At 35.5% G+C, this 21,329-nt stretch overlaps 3 protein-coding genes across 3 annotated transcripts in view; 2 read left to right on the top strand and 1 right to left on the bottom strand.

Moving 5' to 3' along the window:
• Positions 1-5,507, top strand: part of LOC143610109 (midasin-like) — a 29,265-nt gene extending 23,758 nt beyond the window's left edge. The window contains exons 66-77 of the mRNA XM_077084681.1: positions 133-330; positions 431-589; positions 789-1,013; positions 1,097-1,393; positions 1,485-1,628; positions 1,739-1,933; positions 2,376-4,118; positions 4,198-4,479; positions 4,617-4,796; positions 4,875-4,973; positions 5,062-5,187; positions 5,287-5,507. Coding sequence (XP_076940796.1) covers positions 133-330; positions 431-589; positions 789-1,013; positions 1,097-1,393; positions 1,485-1,628; positions 1,739-1,933; positions 2,376-4,118; positions 4,198-4,479; positions 4,617-4,796; positions 4,875-4,973; positions 5,062-5,187; positions 5,287-5,319 — 3,681 coding nt within the window. The 3' untranslated portion in view covers positions 5,320-5,507. The remainder of the gene's footprint in view (positions 1-132; positions 331-430; positions 590-788; positions 1,014-1,096; positions 1,394-1,484; positions 1,629-1,738; positions 1,934-2,375; positions 4,119-4,197; positions 4,480-4,616; positions 4,797-4,874; positions 4,974-5,061; positions 5,188-5,286) is intronic.
• A 735-nt stretch (positions 5,508-6,242) lies between these two features.
• Positions 6,243-7,875, top strand: LOC143610107 (uncharacterized). The gene has a single exon (XM_077084679.1). It carries the CDS (start codon positions 6,600-6,602, stop codon positions 7,635-7,637), a length of 1,038 nt encoding a protein of 345 aa, XP_076940794.1. The 5' UTR covers positions 6,243-6,599; the 3' UTR covers positions 7,638-7,875.
• Positions 7,876-10,172: 2,297 nt separating this feature from the next.
• LOC143610096 (PHD finger protein ALFIN-LIKE 4-like) lies at positions 10,173-13,649 on the bottom strand. The gene is made up of 5 exons (XM_077084671.1): positions 13,489-13,649; positions 13,373-13,405; positions 11,854-12,082; positions 10,811-10,946; positions 10,173-10,606 (listed from the first exon to the last, which is right to left on the bottom strand). The coding sequence occupies exons 1-5, from the start codon at positions 13,574-13,576 to the stop codon at positions 10,349-10,351; spliced, it is 744 nt and encodes a 247-aa protein (XP_076940786.1). The 5' UTR covers positions 13,577-13,649; the 3' UTR covers positions 10,173-10,348.
• Between the last annotated feature and the right edge of the window lie 7,680 nt (positions 13,650-21,329).

Here is a 21,329-nt window from a genome sequence, read left to right as displayed (position 1 = left end):
TAAGGAGAATGGGTTGAATGTGCCACCACTTTCAATCGATTTGGCTGTAATTTATAAAGCTATGTTGCATGAAGGTATTTGCAAAGCTTATGCTATTGCATTTTAATAAACATTTGTTTTTTGTTTGTGTAGGCTAATAAGGCTGTTTCATACCTTGATCATCTTGTTGAGATTCAAAAATCTCATAGAGTTGCTGTCTATGATCTTTCCAAGAACTTGGAACTCTTAAAGAAACACAGTTTGCCATTAAAGAATTTATTTTCAAGCAGCTCTGGGGGCTCCTTTTCTCATAATCAAGAAATTGTTTCTGAATGCATGTGGCGTCAGAAGGTTATTTTTACTTGCATTTGAATATTTATATGTGAAGACGCTACTATTGAATCTTATATGATGATGATGATGATGCTCATACATCTAATTGTTGTTGCAGCAACTGTTTGATACAATATGCAACGTATTAGATGATGAATGTTTGTTGCTAAAGAGTGTTGAAAACTGCCATTTGAACAATTGTCAAAGTGTTGGAGCTCCTGCCAGTCGGATTCGTCTTTTCCTTGAGAAGTTTGCTCCCGATTTTAAAAAGTCTAAGGTACCATCTTTATTATATAATTTTTATAGTTAAATATAGCTGAGCCCAAAAAAACATGACCACGTTATATGACTACATTATATGACTCTTATTTATCCAAATTTGCTTATATATGTGAGTAATTGTTTGATTTTGCAGATATAAAGTATGTTTTATTTTTGGAACATGTCATACTAACTATATGCCATGTCTTCAACAGGAAATGCTGGATTATCATCTCTTTGGTAACTGTGGCAGTCTAATCAGCACTTCAGTTGTATTACATCCTTATGGCATCACAAAGCAAATGGAAGAATTTGTCCAACAAAACTTTTTGTTAACTAAGAACTTTAAAGAGGAATTACTAACTATTCGTAAGCAAGATGTTAATGCTGGATTGGCGAAAAAGGTTCTGCTTGACCATTTCGAGGACATCATCACAAACGTATGTAGTTTTTTTTAATATGATATTTGTTTTTTTATGACGACCTTTCTGCTCAGTTATGTGAGTTTTGTTGAATCTTTCAGAGCAACCTTTTAGAAGAGTACTACAAATCTGCTTTGGAAGAAAGGAATCAGTCAGAGAAAAATCATGATGCTGCTAATGTTTCAAGAGCTGAAGTTCTGTTCACTGAGTCTTTTAGGAAAACATGCAAACACATTGTTGATGCCTTTGACCAAGTTAACTCAGTCAATAACAGGGTTGACCGTTCAGAGGATTATCTGGGAAATATCACTACCTGGCAAATAATATTTGCTTCTAGAGTTGAGTCTCTGCAGTTTCACTCTATCCACGATGAATTAGTGGAAACACTTGACTTTGCTGTAAGGACTTCTCGATTCTTATATTTTTAGTTATTCTTAGTTTTACCAAATTTTGATGATTTCTAACACTAATTTGAGTTAAATTACATAGGGAAAACTCATTGACCTTTATGGAAACAAAGAAACAAGCATAGATCTTGTTGAGGCACAACTGAAGCATCTGTATTCGTTATTGGACCTATTGATTAACTTGGGCAACGGTCTTCTTAATGACTTTATGGTGGCCCATAGTACTGTAAGTTTGGCAACGCTCTTGCTAACTTTAGTTTTAAGAAATCCTATAACTGTCTGCAGTGCCACAATGTGTCTCACTCTCACACCATTTTCTTTTTTTATTTGGTACAGCTGTCAATGGTTACTCATGCACTAGCAGAGATTTTTGCTGCATTGTATTCTCAAGGTTTTGGGTGCGCACCAGAAAACGTAGAGGAAGAGAATGGTGCTCAAGATGCCACTGGAACTGGTATGGGTGAGGGTGTAGGGGTCAAAGATGTAAGCGAACAGATAGAAGATGAAGATCAACTCATTGGAACCGAAAAGGTACTTAATCTCTGACGTTAGCAGTAATTGACTTCCCATAGTATATGAATTTGTTTTAACAACTTATATGTGCTTGCCACCTGGCTTCTGATGCTGAGTGAGTATCAATAGTCATTTTTTAAATACAAACTTTTTGAAACTGATCATTTTTCAAATTTATAAATTACTTAATTTAAAGATTTTTCACAAGCTTTTCTTTGTGTATGTGGCATCTGATGTGCCAGCTGGCATAGCACCAACAAGTGCCATGTCAGCTTTTTACAAGTAAAAGTGGTTAAAAGAAGGTTAGTTGTATAATTTTGAAGCAATAGGTTGAAACAATGATCATCTTTAAACATTAAAACAGTGCCACCTCAGCATCTAATTATATAACAAGCAATAAGTTGTATGTTGATTTCTAGTTTTTGCACTCTGCCTAATTATATAATATTTACTACTGCAGGCGGGTGAAGAACAAGATGCATCAAATGATGTTCCAAGTAAAAATGATAAAGGTATAGAGATTGAGCAGGATTTTAATGCTGATGCATTTAGTGTCAGTGAGGATGAAACTGATGATGAAAACAATGATGAAGCTGATGAGCCCAAAATTGATTCTGCCATGGGTGACACTGGTGACGACAGTAACATTGTTGATGAAAAACTCGGGGAGAATAAAGATGATGAAAATCCTGAAAAAAATGAAAAGTATGAGACCGGGTCGTCAGTCAAGGATGATGATTCCAGTGGCAGAGAGCTTAGAGCTAAAGAAGATGATGTGGCAACTACCGATGAAGCAGGGGAGTTAGATCCTGATAAATCTAACAAACAGGATGATGATCAAGATGATAACGCCCCTGATGATGGTAATGATGAGGTTGAAGATATGAATATAGATAAAGACGAAGCTTTTGCTGAACCGACAGGATTGAAGCCTGATGAGCCCAATGTGGATCCCGATGATAATATTGGCATGGATCAAGAAGATGATGTGGATCAAAATGAAGATGACGGGACTGAAACCGTTGATGAATCAGCTGAAGGTGTAGACGGTAATAACCAAGAAAACCCAGATGAAAACGGGCCTGAGGCGTTGAACGAAAATGTTGAGATGGATACTGAAGAAACCAATCAAGAAAATAATCAAGAAAGTAAAACTGATGCTGATATGGATGAACAAAAGAATGATGTCACTGCACCAGTTGCTGATCGTTTTGATACTGAACCACAGCAAAATTATGAATCTGCCACTCAACCTAATAGCGGGTCAAATGGAGCATCCATGAGAAATGCTGCATCGGAGGTTACATGGTCAAACACTGACGATATGCAAAGTGAGTTGGCTCCTATTCAAGGTTTACCTAATTCTTCACAAAATGAAGTTAGTGTTGCTGACTCATCAAAGGCCGGGAAACTGAATGACGAACATGTTAGTCAACTACCTGAGGCTGACCAGTCATCCCTTCAGAAAAACGAACCGAACCCGTTACGTAATATCGGTGATGCACTTGATGGCTGGAAAGAACGTGCTAAAGTGTCGGTTGATTTAGAAGAAAAGAAAAACGATCTAACGGATAATATGGATGATGGAGATGAAGATCAAGATGCAGATGAATACGGGTTCACTTCCGGTTTGGAGAAAGGGACAGCCCAGGCACTCGGGCCCGCTGCAGCCGACCAGGTGGATAAGAACATTGATAGGAAAGAGCCGGCTGATGGTGACGGTGATGGTGGGCCAGCGGACCGGAAGGATGATTCCGAAATGGACATTGAAGAGCAACAGCCTGAAGCCCCGCCCGTTAAGAGTCATCCGTTTAATATTGGAAAGAATATCCAAGACAAGATGGAAGTTGATGAAGCTGAGATGATTCCCGATGATGCTCATGAAGTTTCCAACACTCTCGAAGATGTTGACCGAAGTCAATTAGAGAGTTCGGTGTATGTGAAGAGGTCTTATATGACAGAAGACATCAGTCAATTCGGTCAACTCTCTGTTGCTGATGATGATATGGGAATGTCCCACAAACTTGAAGATGCTTCTGGTGAGATGAAAGATTCTGCAACTGCTTTATGGAGAAAGTATGAGTTGCAAACAACAAGATTATCACAGGAGCTGGCTGAACAGTTGCGTTTGGTTATGGAACCGACTCTTGCTAGCAAGCTTCAAGGGGATTATAGAACTGGAAAAAGAATTAACATGAAAAAGGTATTTTTTTGATACCTTGTTTTTATTGGTTCATAACTAAACTTGTCAAATTGTCAATATTTATGTTGGTTATTTTCAGGTAATCGCTTACATTGCAAGTCACTACCGAAAAGATTTAATATGGTTGAGACGGACCCGGCCCAATAAAAGAAACTATCAAGTTGTGATTGCTGTGGATGATTCTCGAAGTATGTCGGAGAATAACTGTGGGAATGTTGCAATGGAAGCTTTAGTGACAGTTTGCCGAGCAATGTCTCAGTTGGAAGTCGGGAATTTGGCAGTTGCAAGTTTTGGTAAAAAGGGAAATATTAAATTACTGCACGAATTTGATCAACCATTCACTGCAGATGCTGGTGTTAAGGTTTGTATTCAATATATGTCACAAGTTCAACATCTTTACTTAAACGTGGTTCAACCATAGTTGCGTTTTATTTCTAACTTTCTGATGTGACATTGGCTGATTTTATTGACCCGGTCTTTCTTTTCTTCTTTTTTAAGATGCTCTCGAGTCTGACATTTACGCAAGAGAACACTATAGCTGATCAGCCCATGGCTGACCTATTAACGTTCCTAAACAACACACTAGATTCTGCAGTAATCAATGCCCGATTGCCATCTGGACAAAATCCATTAGAGCAGCTTGTTTTAATCATAGCCGATGGCAATCTTCACGAGAAGGTATCATTTCATTCATTAGTAAACAACAGATGGTTATCTAAACGTTGTTCCTAATCAATTCACTATTCTGTTTTGCAGGAGCATCTGAAGCGTTGTGTGAGAGATACTTTGAGTAAAAAACGAATGGTTGCGTTTTTGCTTTTGGATAACCCGAAAAGTTCGATAACCGAAGTTTTGGTAATTACACTCGTTTATTTATAATTGAGTTACTTAATTAAGGTTTTAGTGTAAGATTAAAGTCGAATGACTCGTTTATATTTTTCAGGAGGTGTCACATGACGACGGGAAGGTTGTTCTTTCACCATATATGGATTCATTCCCGTTTCCATTTTATGTCATCCTGAAAGACATTGAAACTCTTCCAAGAACACTTGCTGATTTATTAAGACAAGTAAGTTATACATATCTGTAAATTTTGTAATGTTATACATTATTACCATTATTAGTTTACTAACTTTTGACCATGTTCATTTTACCAACCAAATTGCAGTGGTTTGAGCTTATGCAGAATTCAAGGGCGTAATTGAGTTGAAGATGTTTACATTACATGAAACTTACAGAGATTTAGGGTTTTGGATATGATAGAGGAAAGGGAAACATGTACAATTTTATTTGTTGTGTTTTATGTGACGGCTTTATAATTTGTATAGCTTTTCCTCTTCAAATTTTGTTATTGAAACCCTTATTATTTTTTTAATATAGAAAAGACTGCATAAGCCTCTGTTCTTGTTTTTGGTCATGTGCTTATTGATTGCCTTCGAAAAGAAAGTAGAGAGAAGCCTATTAAAACAAACCATTCATATTTTCATATAAAGTCTTTGTACCTTCATATTTTCGTATAAAGTCTTTGTACCTGAAGTTCATGTCCTGCTAATTAAATGTTAGGTTTGGTTGTTAACCAAAATTAACATAACCGAAAACCATCAAACCAACCGAATTGATTCAACCTATTTCGTTTATTCATTTTACAAAAATCGGATTTTAAAGGAGTGGAATAACTTAACCGACAGTTGTGGACTAGTTGGGTTATTTGATAAAAAAGAAAACCAAACGTTGAATCTTTTTGGGTTGGTCGGTTAATTTGATAAAAAAAGAAAATTAAAAGTCAAGTATATTGTCCGAACAAGTCGGTGGACCGACTCTTGGTTGGGTACTTGGGTTGCTATAATTAAAATCAATCAAACAATGTAAGACCATTCCCATCGAGAGAATCTTTTTGGGTCAGTCGATTAATTTTGATAAAAAAAGAAAATTAAAAGTAAGTATATTGTCCGAACAAGTCAATGGACCGACTCTTGGTTGGGTACTTGGGTTGCTATAACTAAACTCAAAACTAAATTTTGTAGTAGTCAAATGCCCCATAACTACGCTTGATCTAAAAACTAAAATGAGAAGTAGATAAGTAAGTAACAGTGTTAGCTGTGCAAGTCGTCTGTTATTTCTCTCTCTTTTATTTCCATTTTCAGCCTCCACCATTTTCGCATCTCTCTGTAAGACTAATTTCATTTCCTTCTTCTCTGATTATTATTGATTCTCTGATCTACCGGAGCCTATTAATTGCTTCAACTCTTATTTCACCTGTTACGGTGATTAATCAATAATAATAATAATCATTGCGGTTACAAACAGATTCAACGTACTTCTAGATCGATCGATCAATCGCTATTTCATTGTACAGTTTTTAGGTTTTAGCTACGTCATGTATGATTTTAGGTTATATTATTATTATTATTAGTAGTAGTAGTAGTAGTATTACTGAAATTGTTTAAAGTGGCGAAACCGGAACCGAAACCGAAACGTGAAATGAATTTGAGTACCGTAGAGGAAACTGAATCCTCCTCCGATCAAATCATTCACAAACCCGAAGAAATCGACTGGCAGATGCTCGATAAGTCGAAATTCTTCGTCCTCGGTGCCGGTCTGTTTTCGTGTGTATCCGCCACCCTGTATCCGGTCGTAGTGTTAAAAACTAGGCAACAGGTTTCATCTGCGCATTTATCGAGTTTGAAAACTGCGCTGTCGATTATTAGGTACGAAGGCTTTCGAGGCCTGTATAGAGGCTTCGGGACGTCCTTGATAGGCACAGTTCCAGCTCGAGCGGTGTACATGACTGCGTTGGAGGTTACCAAGAGTAACGTTGGTGTTAGTACTGTAAACTTAGGGTTTTCGGAACCTACTGCGGCTGCAGCTGCGAATGCGGTTGCTGGATTGACGGCTGCGTTGGCTGCGCAGGTTGTTTGGACGCCGATTGATGTCGTGAGTCAACGGCTGATGGTGCAGGGTAATGGTAATGGTAATGGTAATTTTAACTCGTGTAAATATATGAATGGAATTGATGCGTTTAGGAAGATTTTGAGTACTGATGGACCGAGAGGTTTGTATAGGGGTTTTGGTATATCGGTGATGACATATGCACCGTCGAATGCGGTATGGTGGGCTTCGTATTCGGTTATTCAAAGACTCGTGTGGGGTGGAGTTGGATCTTACGTATGTAAGAAAGATGATGATGTTCTGAGACCTGATTCGAGAACTGTAATGGCAGTTCAAGGGGTTAGCGCAGCGATGGCGGGAGGTGTTTCGGCTTTAGTTACAATGCCGTTGGATACAATCAAGACAAGGTTACAAGTTCTTGATAACAATGATGATAATAACAATAATAATAGGAAGGGTCCAACAATTGGGCAGACTGTGAGGAATTTAGTAAGGGAAGGTGGATGGATGGCTTTCTATAGAGGGTTAGGTCCGCGGTGGGCTTCGATGTCCATGTCAGCGACGACAATGATCACGACTTACGAGCTTCTTAAACGGTTGTCAACCAAGAATCAAGAATCCTTGATATGAATCAGACAATGGAGAAAGACAAATCAAATCATCTATGCATTTTGTAATTTCATTTTGTTTATTATTATGATGATGTTCTTGTTATTGGAATATAGAGATAAATCAGGTCTGTGGGCGAGCCTGTAGGCTCGACACTAAAACATACAGGCTCGCCCACTAAAACCTGAGATACTATATTCCAATACTTGTTTTCTACATGTTTATGGTTACATGATTGATTTGAGATTCTCCATTTCTTGTTTATGTTTAATAGAATTAAAAAAAAAAAAAAATCTTTTGATGATTCCCTCCACTCTATATCTAGTCATATGTAGTATATTCTTATCTTATATATATCATTAAATATATATATCCACAAGGTGACTATTTAAATTTATATAATTGATATTTGGATGCCACCGAAGATCTTGGGTCATTATGTAGTAGATAATGGATTAGGAATCTAATAATATTATAATAAAGATGGTTGGTAGGTATTAGGGACAACATTAAGGGAATTGCTTTTGTTTATTAACTTATTTTGTTTTATTTATGATAGTTAATTAATTAACATTATCCATAAGTAGAGATGTTGATGTGGAGAAAATTGGGCCAGGTTTTTGGTATTTATTGGACCTTAAAAACTAGTGTGATTGTGAAAGGTATCTCTCACTTTAAGACTAAGTTAAGTGGATATAATTGTTTATTGCAAGTGGATGGATATATAATAATAATAATAATAAGCCAAGTATCTGGTAACTATAGTTTTAGAATACTTGAATTTGAAAATAATTAAATGTTTAAGATAATGACTACTCAAAACAAGTATTTCACAATCAATGATCACACACAAGATAAATAGTTAGGCAGCCTCTTCATTTATGTCATTTTGACATATAGTAGACTAGATTACAAATTGTCTAGTTATCTCAGAAGCTATATAAATACTTGTTTTGAAATGTTTTCATCTATAGTCCCTACAACGAGTTATTAAGAAAATGACATTTGAACTTTTAGAAAATTATCTAATCCTTCAAAAAAAGGTTGACCTATGATATGGTCCCAAAGCTTTTAATTGTCCTCTTATTTTAAAAAATAAATTAATAAAATTTATGGTATATTAATGTATGTGTGGGACTCGAACCCATGATGTCAGACAGGAAAAAATCTTTAAGTGAACCAAAGGTAAAATTCCTGAATCCTGACTACCCCAATCAATGTGGTGACGAGGTTTGACTGGTTTCAATAATAGTTGATAAGAAATCAGTTAATTTTTTTAAAATGGCTATTACATCTTTTACTTACAAAGACACTAAAGCCCCCGGGATCAACCACAAGCCATTTCAGCAGCATCGTCCATTCGTTCAAATGTATGCTCATCCCTAATCGGTTTGTCACTTTTGGAGTCACAAAGCAAGAAATCAACTAACAGAAGGTCCAACTTGAACCCGGCTAATTACCCCACCCGGCTGGCCCGTTAAACCCAATACCAATCCACTCTTTCCCAGACCGGTGCTCGATTTCTAGAAGCAGTTGGCGAAACTGGTTCTCGGCCCTTTCATAAAGCTCCCGAGCCACCCATGGACCCAACTCACATGCCATCACCTAAACCTGTGCAGCCTATTGGTTTGGTCTCTTTTGTTAATAAAAACGTTATTGCAGCAATTGGAAAAGCTAACCAGGATTTAACAAAGAATGCATTTGAACCCAAACATGGTTCAGGGACCGTACAAACAGACATAAGTGTTGCAAGAGCATCATTGTTGATCATAAATCACTGGATAAAAACACATTCGCTATATAGCATGACCGACAAGGTCAAGAAATAGTCGAAAGTGTAAATGGACACCCGTAAAAGTTTGAAAGTCTTGCTACCATAAAACTTATCATGTTCATCATGGCCTCTGGCCAAACAAATAAAAGAAACCTCATATTTACGACACGTAACTAACCTTTACACACAAATAGAACACATGAAAGCCTACTGCAAATTCAACCCCGACATCAAAGCAGCATGGACCCAAATAGAGGTGCACAAACCGGGTATATTCAGGAACCGATTCCGGGTACAAAATTCAAAATCGGGTCATGTAGGAACCGATTCCTGGTATAGTCGAGTTTTCTTGTTTTTTTTGGGCTTCGAGTAGGGTCAGGTCTGGGTTTTGACCTGGTATAGATGGAATTGGTTCCGGCAGGTACAGGTAAAAACCGATTCATTGTCGGATCCATAACCAGGTATTACGTGCACCTCTAGACCCAAACAAATGCAAACCCAGCCCAAATTAGAACAATATACTTGAATAGGGATTCTTGTTGCTTTAATGACATTAGGCTCCCTAAACAGACCAAAGTTTTAATATTGTTTCATGTTAAAAATTTCATGACTGTTTAAATTAAATAACCTAAACGAAACAGTTATTATTTAATAGCTTTTTTCTTCACAACTACCTCATATTTTAATTACCAAATAGTAACCAAGTTTCGTAAGTTTGATACTTCCACTTAATTTAAAAAAAAAAAAAAAAAACTTTCAAAGCATATTGCAATGATTCATAGTTAAGTTCGAAAACGATTGAAAATACTTACCCGCATTACTGAACAAATTATACAGCAACTGAGGTACAATATGCATGCAACAAAAGTTCTAAAAACATCACTAAACAGACCATAAAAGTTAGAATCAGAGAAGAGAGAAAGAAAGACCACACTGTTGTATTGTACAGCTTCAACAACTAAGGACGGGCTCGTTTGTTGCTGCACGCAGGACACTTGTACTGCTTGATGTGTTCAGCTCTTGCCGGTGTGATTTTCACACACTTACCATGGAACCATTTCTCACAGATGTCACAACATATCCAGAACTCGTTTGATGCATAGTTCCCACCGCAGGCCCCGCATAAGGTTTCTCCATGCTCGTCCTCATCCTCTTCTTCCTCATCATCGTCGTCATCTTCGTCATTTTTGAGGTACTTCTCGGGTTCTAACTCCCGCTGCAAGATCAAACCAAAGTTATTAGAGCTTATTCATTTGACCCGAGAAGTAAAGCACAATCTAAATCAACACATTTTCAGGTATGACACTGACAGTTTGGTCAAAATGGAGTAAGTTTATTGATTTTAGGGTTCAATTGTGGATCGAAGAACTAGAAATTTGGAAATACTGTGAAAAAGAAAAGTATTGAAATCTTGTTTTACCACTTTTGAGTTTGACTTTGATTTGGTGCTGCTGTGATTAGAGGCAGCAATTTTCTCCTTCTGGTTTTTCTTTGCAGTGCCACTTACGACCTCAAATATAGTTGGGAGGTCGTTTATCAAGTTGAACAGTCTCTTCCTGTATGATTGAAGGAAAATTTTCTGTAATTGTGGGGAAAAATAAATGAAAAAACTTTTATGCTGTATTACAAGATCTAAACATGAGATAAATATAAACACGTGCATTTCTAAGAACTATCTTCCAGGTTAAGAAAACAAGTTTTGTGGAATTACACGTTCCGTTATTCCACAATACAAGTAATTCCTAAATTTGGATGCAGACCTACATTTCTCATATTTCAGAACTATGAAACAATCTAAAAACTATTTTCCTAAAATCGTAGGTTTTTTGTAACGGTGATAATGATATAAATATGATAAACCTTGATTTTACCTTTTTTGTATTTTATAAAGATGAACGATTTATAAAAGAAATAACTCTTACATAAACATTGAATGTTTATAGGGGAAAAAAACTTTATTTCCGTGTTAGCACAAATGGTACATATGCCGCATATGAGCCATATCAGCACATGGATGCCACATGTACATAAACAAAGAGTATGTTGCATATGCTACGATTTAAATGAGTATGATATGGCACACGTACACAAACAAAGAGTATGTTGCATACACTGGGATATATAAGCAACTACATTGCACTTAGGTGACATTAACAAAAACATTACCCTTCTCCCCTTTTCTTAATGACCAGCATGCAACCTTTTTACACAAATTAAACAAATAGTAGCTTTTAAGTAGCCTTCACATAAAGTTTGCTTTGGTCTAGAAACGAAAGGTAACCTTAAAAACTGAAATAAAACTAGTGTCATGCTTTTGACTCACAAACTGGATTGAAGAAAATTAGATTTTCTTATTAATTTTCAATATAAAAAAGAATAATAGCTGAACAGCAAGGAATCTGATCATTTAACAGAAAAAGCAAGTTCAAGTACTAAAATATAATAAAAATTAAGAAGAGTTACCTGTCAGCTTTATCAAATCCAAATCTGGCACCAAAATAGAAGGCAACAGAAAGCAACCAAGCATCACTGTGAACAGCAACCAAAGACAACCAATCTTTTTCTTGCATTCCATCTCTAGCAAAGTTAATACCCAAGGCTGGTTCTGGGAGTTCTGGCGGAACCTCTTCAGCAGGCAAATTCACTTCCCAATGCTCATTTGGAAAACCATACAAACACAAATTCTCCTTTTCTGCACACACACACACAATTGTTCACATGAAAGAAAAACAAAAAAATAAAAAAACATATATGTATCATGGATAAGAATGAAAAAACAATGTCAATGTAGCAGAAGAAACAGTTTGAAAACAGTTACGTTGAACAGAATATCTGCTACATATATCGATTTTTCAAATGGTTTTAACTTTAAATCATAAATCTTTATAAAAACACTGATAATTACATCAAATTTTGACGAGAAAACAGAATCTGGTGGTGATATTTTAAAACGGAATCCATATTAACTATGCATTAGGAAAGTCCAAGGCATGAAATTTATAAGGTACAACTTACAAGGAGCAAGATAACTGAAAACACATAAGACATGGAGATGTAACTAAGACGTATACAAGACAAACATACGACACGGAGATGTTTAGCTTATCACACAACGACACGGAGACGTTTCGCTTCACACAACCACACCACAAAAGTGATTCAAAACCATATGCAATCACTCAAAATGGTTACATAAACTAAAATACAAATGCAGTTCCAAATTCCAATTACAACTTAATCCATATTCACTTAAGAAAAAGAATATATCATATATCCCAGAGTTGTGTGCTGCAAATCAGGTTAGCAATATCAACCTAAAACATTATAAAATCCAAAACTAACCTAATAAAGAAAACTAAACACTTCTATAAAACTGATGTAGCTATGGACACTACAACGCATAACAAATAACCAAACATGGATAAGAATGCTGTAAACAAACCGAACCGAAAAAGCTTTTATCAGACAAGCTAAAGGTTCACGAACACCTAACCAAATGAAATTTCACGGTCTTTGATTAAAAAAAGCGAACTTGTTCGTGAACAGTTCCAAGCACAAATGAATACAACGTTATAATTGTTTCAGCTAACCGAGAATAGTCAGTGTAACCGGCTTGGTCCAGCTACCAAATTTGTATAGAAAATTTTCTTTAACATTCATATTCATATGTTAATCGACACATAAATTAATCACATAACACTCATGTACAGTCTTAAGGCTACAAAATTTGCTTAAATCTATACAATAAAATTATAAAACTCAATAAAAACCACATTAACGAACGTAACGCACTATCGAACAATCACAAACACAATTGAGCGAGCACGCCTACCGGTTCACAAGCTGAACGTTTAGAACCCTAAGGTAAGTGCTCGAAATTGACATGCAGAAGAAAGTAATTAATTAATTAATTAATTAAAAGCAAACAGAGTACACTACTAAATAAACGTAATGGATATAAAACCCTAACTAACTAACTAACCAGGATCACACTGCTGGAAAAACTCTTCAACATCTGCAATAATAATAATAAGTAGAAATTAGATTAACGGAAACCTAACGGAAGTAACGGAGAAGAGTTAAACTAACGGAACTGACCGGAGGTAAGAGCTTTGACCATTCCGGCACGGCGACCTTTGAAATCTCTAAAGACCTCTTCGACCGTACGCGGATTATAAGCAGCCATTGCAAATGTGTGTAATGTGATGATAGAGTGACGTATGCTTATTATGTTTATAACTTACAGAGAAAGAGATGAAGTGAACAAGTAAGTAAAGAGGCGGATTTGAATCTGATTATAAAACAAGGGTTTAACTCTGTTTCATTTCGGGGTGATGAGTCCGAACACCTGTTTTATTTTGGATTTTTCCTTCCCCCCGCTATATTTATTATGATGACTTCGGCTCGTTTTTTACTTACGAGAGACTGAGCTTGAGTTTAGCTTATTTACCCCGGCTTGTGAGCTGTTTTTTATAACTTGGATTCGGCTTGATGTCGGTTTATTTATTTTTAATTTTGTTTTACATATTTTGAGAAAAATCTTGAACGAGTCTAATCTCGGCTCGAGTAGTACGTTAAACGAGCCAAAGATCGACTCAAGCTTGGTTGTGTAATTTGAAATTAATACAGACAAGTCCAAGAGAGGTAAACTTAAAATACACAAGGCTCGACAATCCTAAACAAGTTTCTGATACAATGCTTAAGCTCAGGCTTGATAGCTTAACGAGAGCTTTATTTGAGGCTAGCTTGGTTTTGACTTACGAGAGACCAAGATCAGTATATTTCAAGTTTTTTTTTCTAAAACTCGAACTCGGCTCGTGAGTCGTTTTTCCAAGCTCGGATTTGGCTTGTTTGTTTTTAATTAGTTTATATTCGTTTTTAATAAATTTTATAGATTTTGAGAAAAAACTTAAACGAGCATAATCTTTGATCGAGCTCGGCTATGTGATGTGAAATTAATACGTAGAAGTCCAATAGAGGTCCAAGAGAGGTAAAAGTTAAAACACACAAGCCCAACAAGCCTAAACAGGTTTCCGATACAATGCTCAAGCTCTAACTCGATAACTAAACAAGAGCTTTGTTTGAGGCTCGAGACTCAAAAAGCTCCGTTTGTTTCAAGCTTTTGATGATCCGACTTGACTCGTTTGTAGCTCTAGATAAGGACACCAAAGATAACGTGTAATGAAGTTGTATAAAATATTTTAAGAATAGAATGTACATGAAAAATATCAAGTATTTGTATTATTACCGCAAATTGAGATTTGGTCGTAAAGGGAAAGTTCATTATTTCTTGTGGTCTAAATGTTCACTCTCCAAAAACCAGTTTTATCTTAATTGTACAAGGTTTTTGATGTGACGGTGGGCGAAGTTGAAGATGTTAATCTTAATTAAAGTAAGACAAAGTTGTTTTGATTTATTTAGTTATTATCGGGCTAGTCAAAATAAGTCTAGACATATTGTTTAAATGCTAGGAGATAATTGTTAGAGTTTGTTTATTATTTGTTTGAGTATCGGTAGGAATTGGAGTTAGCAGTAGGAAACAAGTTTGGGTTAGTATAAATAAAGGTGTGGCATCATTGTATTTTGTGGTTTTCGTTTTTTATTATAATGTTAAGAGTTGAACAAGTTGTTCAAATACTATGTTTTTATGTTCAAGTTTGAGGTCGGATTTCCAACGTAATTTGAAAAGGGAATTAAGATCCAAGTTGATTAAATTGTGCTTAATGTATATCATTCTTTACTACTCAACTTAATTGATAACATGATTGTTCCAAACTTAATTGACAAGTTGATTGTTATGAATTGGTAACGTTTGGAATTGTGTGATTGGATTGCATTATGATATCCATTACTATTGTTATTGTCGAAGAATCGTAGTTATTTACTCTTATAAGCCATTGTTATGCATGTTTTGTGTCTAGTCCATATTGTTGTTGTACCCTTAAACCATGTTTATGTTTATGTTTTTGCTTTTTTATTTGTATCATTATCGATCTCATAGTCAATGCTATTGTTCTTTCTGTTACTAGCAATTTTTGGCTCAGCCACTTTCTTTTGTTGTCTTCTTTTGTTACGTGACATGTACCCAATTGTATGTGTGCACGAATTAAGAAAAACCAAAGATTTTAGAGAACTTAAATCAAAGATGTTATGAGTTAATAAATAAGGTTTTGTAGCTCTCTTCGTCTAACCATCACAATTCATTAATTAAGGAATTATGTAGCCAGTTGTTCGTTTGAAAAATGTTGTTTATGTTTTCATTGAATGGGACTCGCAACGACTCGTGGACCTTTTTTTCACTGAACGTGGATATTATGGTCTCGTGGGATGATTAAGGGGTTGAGTTCCCCATTCAAGTCTTCATTTTACTCGTCGTGGTCATCATTTGTTCGTTTGAAAAGTATCGCTTCTGTTTTCACTAAACGGGGCTCGCAACGACTCGTGGGTATTTGTTTTCACTGAACGGGGATATTATGATCTCGTGGGATGATTAAGGGGTTGAGTTCCCCATTCAGTTCTGTATTTACTCGCTATGGTCATCATTTGTTCGTTAGGGCATTCATTTGTTCGTTTGAAAAATGTTGTTTATGTTTTTACTGAACGGGGCTCGCAACGACTCGTGGGCCTTTGTTCTCACTAAACGGGGATATTATGGTCTCATGTGATGATCAAGCGTTAACTTTTACTTCAATGATGATCAGAACGTTGTATGAGAAGCATGTCATGCAAAACTATGCTCAAGTGAAGCAAAATATCCCAAAATTGAAAGAGTTAACATGTTATTTTTTATTTTATCATTATGGCAAAGTATAGAAGCCTCTTGAAACATATCAAAATATTTTTCATGGTGTAGCTTATAAAAAAATAGTTCTTGAAAAAACATCCGTCGTTACAATTTGATGTTCTCTTTTTCTTATATGGGTGGTAAATTGATAAATATATTAATATAAGTAACTACTATTGAATAGAAGTTTTTTTCCCGAAATTGGTTCATAACCAAAATTCTTTAAATTATACATATATGATATTGAAAATGAAATTTTCAATAGAAGGAGCGTTCTTGGGTACGTTTTTGCACGTGCATTTTTTTATTAAGTTCATTTAGAAAAAAATCATTTTGTGATATAAATAAAGTCAATTTATGTACACATAATATAGATGTAATACATTTTTCCATATATGTTATGTAATTTTATAATTTGAATCATTCCGTATGTTACACGGGCTCTAAAACTAGTAATAATAATAAAAACAAATACGACTTTTAGCATGACTACTTTGTTCATGTTTTTGTGAAGTATACCTAATAATTAATTAGGGGCTATTTGGCAAGTGCTGAACCATTAAGTGCTGAACCATAAAGAGGTCTGAATGATTAATAGGATCTGAGCCAGTAAGTGCTGAACCAATAAGTGTTGTTTGGTTGGACATCTGAATGACTGTACAAAATGACTATTTTACCCCTCTGAACTATTTCGTGCTGAATAAAATATATTCGTTTAGTTAGTGCTCTTAATAACTTAACTAAATGACCAAACTGTCATTATAACCAATCAAAATACATATTAAAACAAACTTTTATTATAATCAACCAAAAACATATTAAAAATATTTCACCAAGACGCTAACACAAATAACTAACAATACACACACAAGTAGACAAAAACATTAAACAAGGCTTGAGTTATATCTCAACAAACATAACAAGGGTTATAAATCTAAAATAACAAAGAAATGATTAGATTGTCAACAAATATACCAAACACTACTAGAAAGAATGTTTTTAATGACAATGTTATTGACGAGTATGGCATGTCCTTTTTGAACGATCTCCTTCACGTAAGCACATCATGTTGTCCAAATGTATCCGCTACATTACTTCATTACTTCCTCATTTGTGTAGCTTATCCTGTAATTGGGATATAAACAAATATTATTACGCAAATAGTAATCATCAGAAATATTAAAATCATTATATTAGTTAACTTCTAATTGAAGTCAGTTGACCTCATAAAGTTAGTATATACTTGGTCAGCGTGTATAAAATAGTTCACATAAACTAATTTACCAAAAAAATAAAGCATAAACTGATCTGCACACGCGCGAGCTGTATTGCAACCTGCGTGCGCGAGCTGACCAACACAGGCGGGCTAGCCTGACCTGAATCTAATGTGTAAGATTAGTTGCACAATTTGCTAACAATTTGTTTGAGACTGCAAGGCAATATTATTTTTTCCTTAAAAACTCTTTAAACAAGAACAAGGCATGCTGCTAAAATCTTTGTTTGAGCCGATATCTCAAACAAAGCTAGTTTACTTCTCAAGATGTTTATTGCATCATACTAGTTACTGCCATATAATAAATGCATAACTAAAGAACAATGTAAAATGAATTAACAATTTAACAAACTGCAGAAAGCTTTTATTAAAAATCTGACTAACCAAATGCAAAAAATCGAGATTTTTGAACAAAACAAACATGGGAAACTTCCACCTTCCCTGTGCTGGAAACACAAAACCATTCCACCTCTATCATAACAGATAACAACATATGCGACAAACATAAACTATAAAAGTAAAAGCATAAGCAAACCGTTATTGACGGTTTTTGATAATCGAAAACCGAAACAGGACCGTTGAAAATAAAAACTGAACCAAACCAAACCGTTACTAACGGTTTGGTTTCATGGTTTGGACTAGTTATGCATCTATAAAAACACATAATATATTATGTTGATTAAAATAATCGGCCATCACAAACGAAAAAATATTTGTAAACCAAAATTGATAGTTTTAGTTAGCCATTAATCTTGATGCTTCATCACCAATATAATATCAGTTAAACTTGTAGATGCCAATCAAGATAAAGATTACCAAGCTCTTGAAATATATTAGTATAAGTTGTTGAAATAGAAGCAATTGATTTAAAACCTTTAAGAAGACACAATGCTAGATGAGATTAAATAGAAAAACCTTTACACTTTAATTAGAAACAACCCACCAAGATTGTAAGCTGCAATTTCTGCAAACAATGCTCCCAAGTTACTAAACTTAGCCCATGTTATAAAATACTGATAATTAAATACATATATCATGAAATCTTACGGTCCGGTCTGGTTTATATGGCTGATTTTCGTTATAAACCGTAAACCAAACCGTTCGTTACAGTTTGATAATTCTTAGACAATAGAAGCAAAAGATAACATAATGGTCATTTGTCAAACCCGATAGATACCTGAAACCCGCAAGTATGCTTGATACCCGATGGGTTTTGGGACGGGCTATAATAATCGGGTCCGGGGTTGGGAATACATAAACCCGTCCTGACCCAACCACAAACGCTAATTGAAATTGCTTTCTATATATAAGATACAAACCAATTGAGCATCAATTTCGTCCTGTAATCTTCCCATATAAAACTGACAAAGTTAAAAAAAAATAAAATCAGAATCAAGATTCAAGTAAACTGAACATCAATTAGCCAGCCGATTGAGATGGTGAGACAGGAATGGATGAGTGTGGGGAAATATAAGAGACGAAATCGAGTAGAGAAACAAAAACACATACCTGTTTGCGGTTGGAGATCAAGGGAGGATGGTTGCCACAAGGGCAATTACGTCGTTATTTTATATCTGATTCGGAAAGAGTATTCAGATATCATCTTCTACTTCAACTGAACAAATTATCTGAAATCTGATTCGGTCCCATTCAGACCCAGGTCAAACAAACACACCCTTAATTAAATTATCATGGGACCATGCTTGCTTTGAAACTATACAACAAACAGTGTCGAAGAAGTAGTCAATGAATACATTTTGGACATCATGTAACTAACTAGTCAACATTGTCATCGTATTTGAACAAGTCAACCAACTAATTAGAGTTCGTTAGTATTCAATCCACATCACAAGTCTCATGTTATTCAGTTTGTAACATGCGTTGTCCATTAATTTCAAAGTATTTTCTAGAATAACTTGACTAGAACAAACCTTTTTAGTAGTTATTAATTATTTTTATATATAAATTGAGCGAGAAACTATCAAATTATAAATATGTTGTATATTAAATTTGGAGGAAACATTGTTCATCCTCTATTTATTTTTTAATATATTTGAAAGTGTCTGTGAGTGGAGAATTGAGAATAGATAATGATAAAGATGTAAAAAAATATTATTTAATTGTGTATGAGAGAGAAAATGTAATATTTTTTAGTGTAATTATAGAGAGGAATGGAGAAGCTGTCGAGAATGCTCTAATGCCATAACTTATGTTACGTTTTCAATAGCACAGTTCATAAATGGTTTGTCTAACCTGAAAACACACGTATATTTGATTTAAGTGACTTACGTGTCTCTTAAGATGGTAAATTGATCCAAGGGTCTTAATTCATCTTTCCAAAATTTCACTCGATCTCTTAATTATACGTTTACGCTGTAGAAAAAGACTAATAATATTAATAAGGGAAACAACCCAATATGTCCCATTTGAAGAGAGGGATCCAAGAATTATCTCCATAATCCACAAAATTCGAGAACTGTCTACTCTAAATACGTCTTGACAACGTGTTTGAAAATGTAACCCGTTTTGAAGGCATGTCTGATTATCCGTTTTGGAGACATGTTGGAAATTAAATCAAGCACTTCTCCAAGATGGATTACATAATCAAACACGTTGTCAAGACGTGTGTCGGGGTATGGTACTAAGAACCCTAATTTATTATGTTTTGGGCTTATTTTATTATATGGGCTAATACATTTGTTATTGGGCTGAGGGGGTTTTGTGGAGGTAACCCTAACTGGGCTAGGCCCATTAGGGTACCATGATGGTGGCCATGAGGCTCCCTATATAAGGAGGTCTCCACCTCCTTATCAAGGGTTGGTAAAAATAGCTCAATAAGAGCCACCACCATATTTTTGTGTCTGTGAACAAGAGATCCTCTGGATTTCTTAGCGGTCACCTCCACACCCCCAAAAGTCACCGCAGATCACAGCAGCGGTCGGAGCAGAAGCAAGCAAGTCGTGGTTCGTTCATCTCGAAGTCCGTGGAAACATCGTCATGGGTCAGGTCAGATTCATTTCACGTTTCTACATTTGGCGCCATCCGTGGGACGGCAATGAACCACACTTCGCTTCTCGTTTCGGCCCTCCTTCTAGCGCCAAAATGTAGAAACGTGAAATGAATCTGACCTGACCCATGACGATGTTTCCACGGACTTCGAGATGAACGAACCACGACTTGCTTGCTTCTGCTCCGACCGCTGCTGTGATCTGCGGTGACTTTTGGGGGTGTGGAGGTGACCGCTAAGAAATCCAGAGGATCTCTTGTTCACAGACACAAAAATATGGTGGTGGCTCTTATTGAGCTATTTTTACCAACCCTTGATAAGGAGGTGGAGACCTCCTTATATAGGGAGCCTCATGGCCACCATCATGGTACCCTAATGGGCCTAGCCCAGTTAGGGTTACCTCCACAAAACCCCCTCAGCCCAATAACAAATGTATTAGCCCATATAATAAAATAAGCCCAAAACATAATAAATTAGGGTTCTTAGTACCATACCCCGACAACGTGTTTGATACGCAAACACATCACAAAGCCATAAAGATTTGTGAAATTGGATGACATTTTATGGACCGTTATGTGAATTTTGATCTCTTTAAGTATTTTCTCTTTGATATCTATTAATGATCTGATTACTTTATCCATAATCCAGATAAGAAGTATTACTTGGTCTACGAAGACAATAACACGCACAATTAATTCTTTAAACATTATCACATTCTTCACTATAAAAAAACATGTATACATATAATAAGTTAAAGTCCAACATAGACAAATATCCGGTCTAAAAAGTAGAAAAAGGTGACATATATATGGCTATAAATAGTTAAATACCCTTAGATAGTTTCACACATCAAACATCACAATTCATAAATTACC

The sequence above is a fragment of the Bidens hawaiensis genome, unplaced genomic scaffold, assembly GCF_021521415.1.
Source record: "Bidens hawaiensis isolate Kalapana, Puna unplaced genomic scaffold, B.hawaiensis_p1.1 tig00023835_1, whole genome shotgun sequence".
In the NCBI taxonomy this organism is placed as follows: Eukaryota; Viridiplantae; Streptophyta; class Magnoliopsida; order Asterales; family Asteraceae; genus Bidens; species Bidens hawaiensis.
The sequence above is the reverse complement of the archived record's forward strand: the minus strand, read 5'-3'. Positions and strand labels throughout refer to the sequence as shown.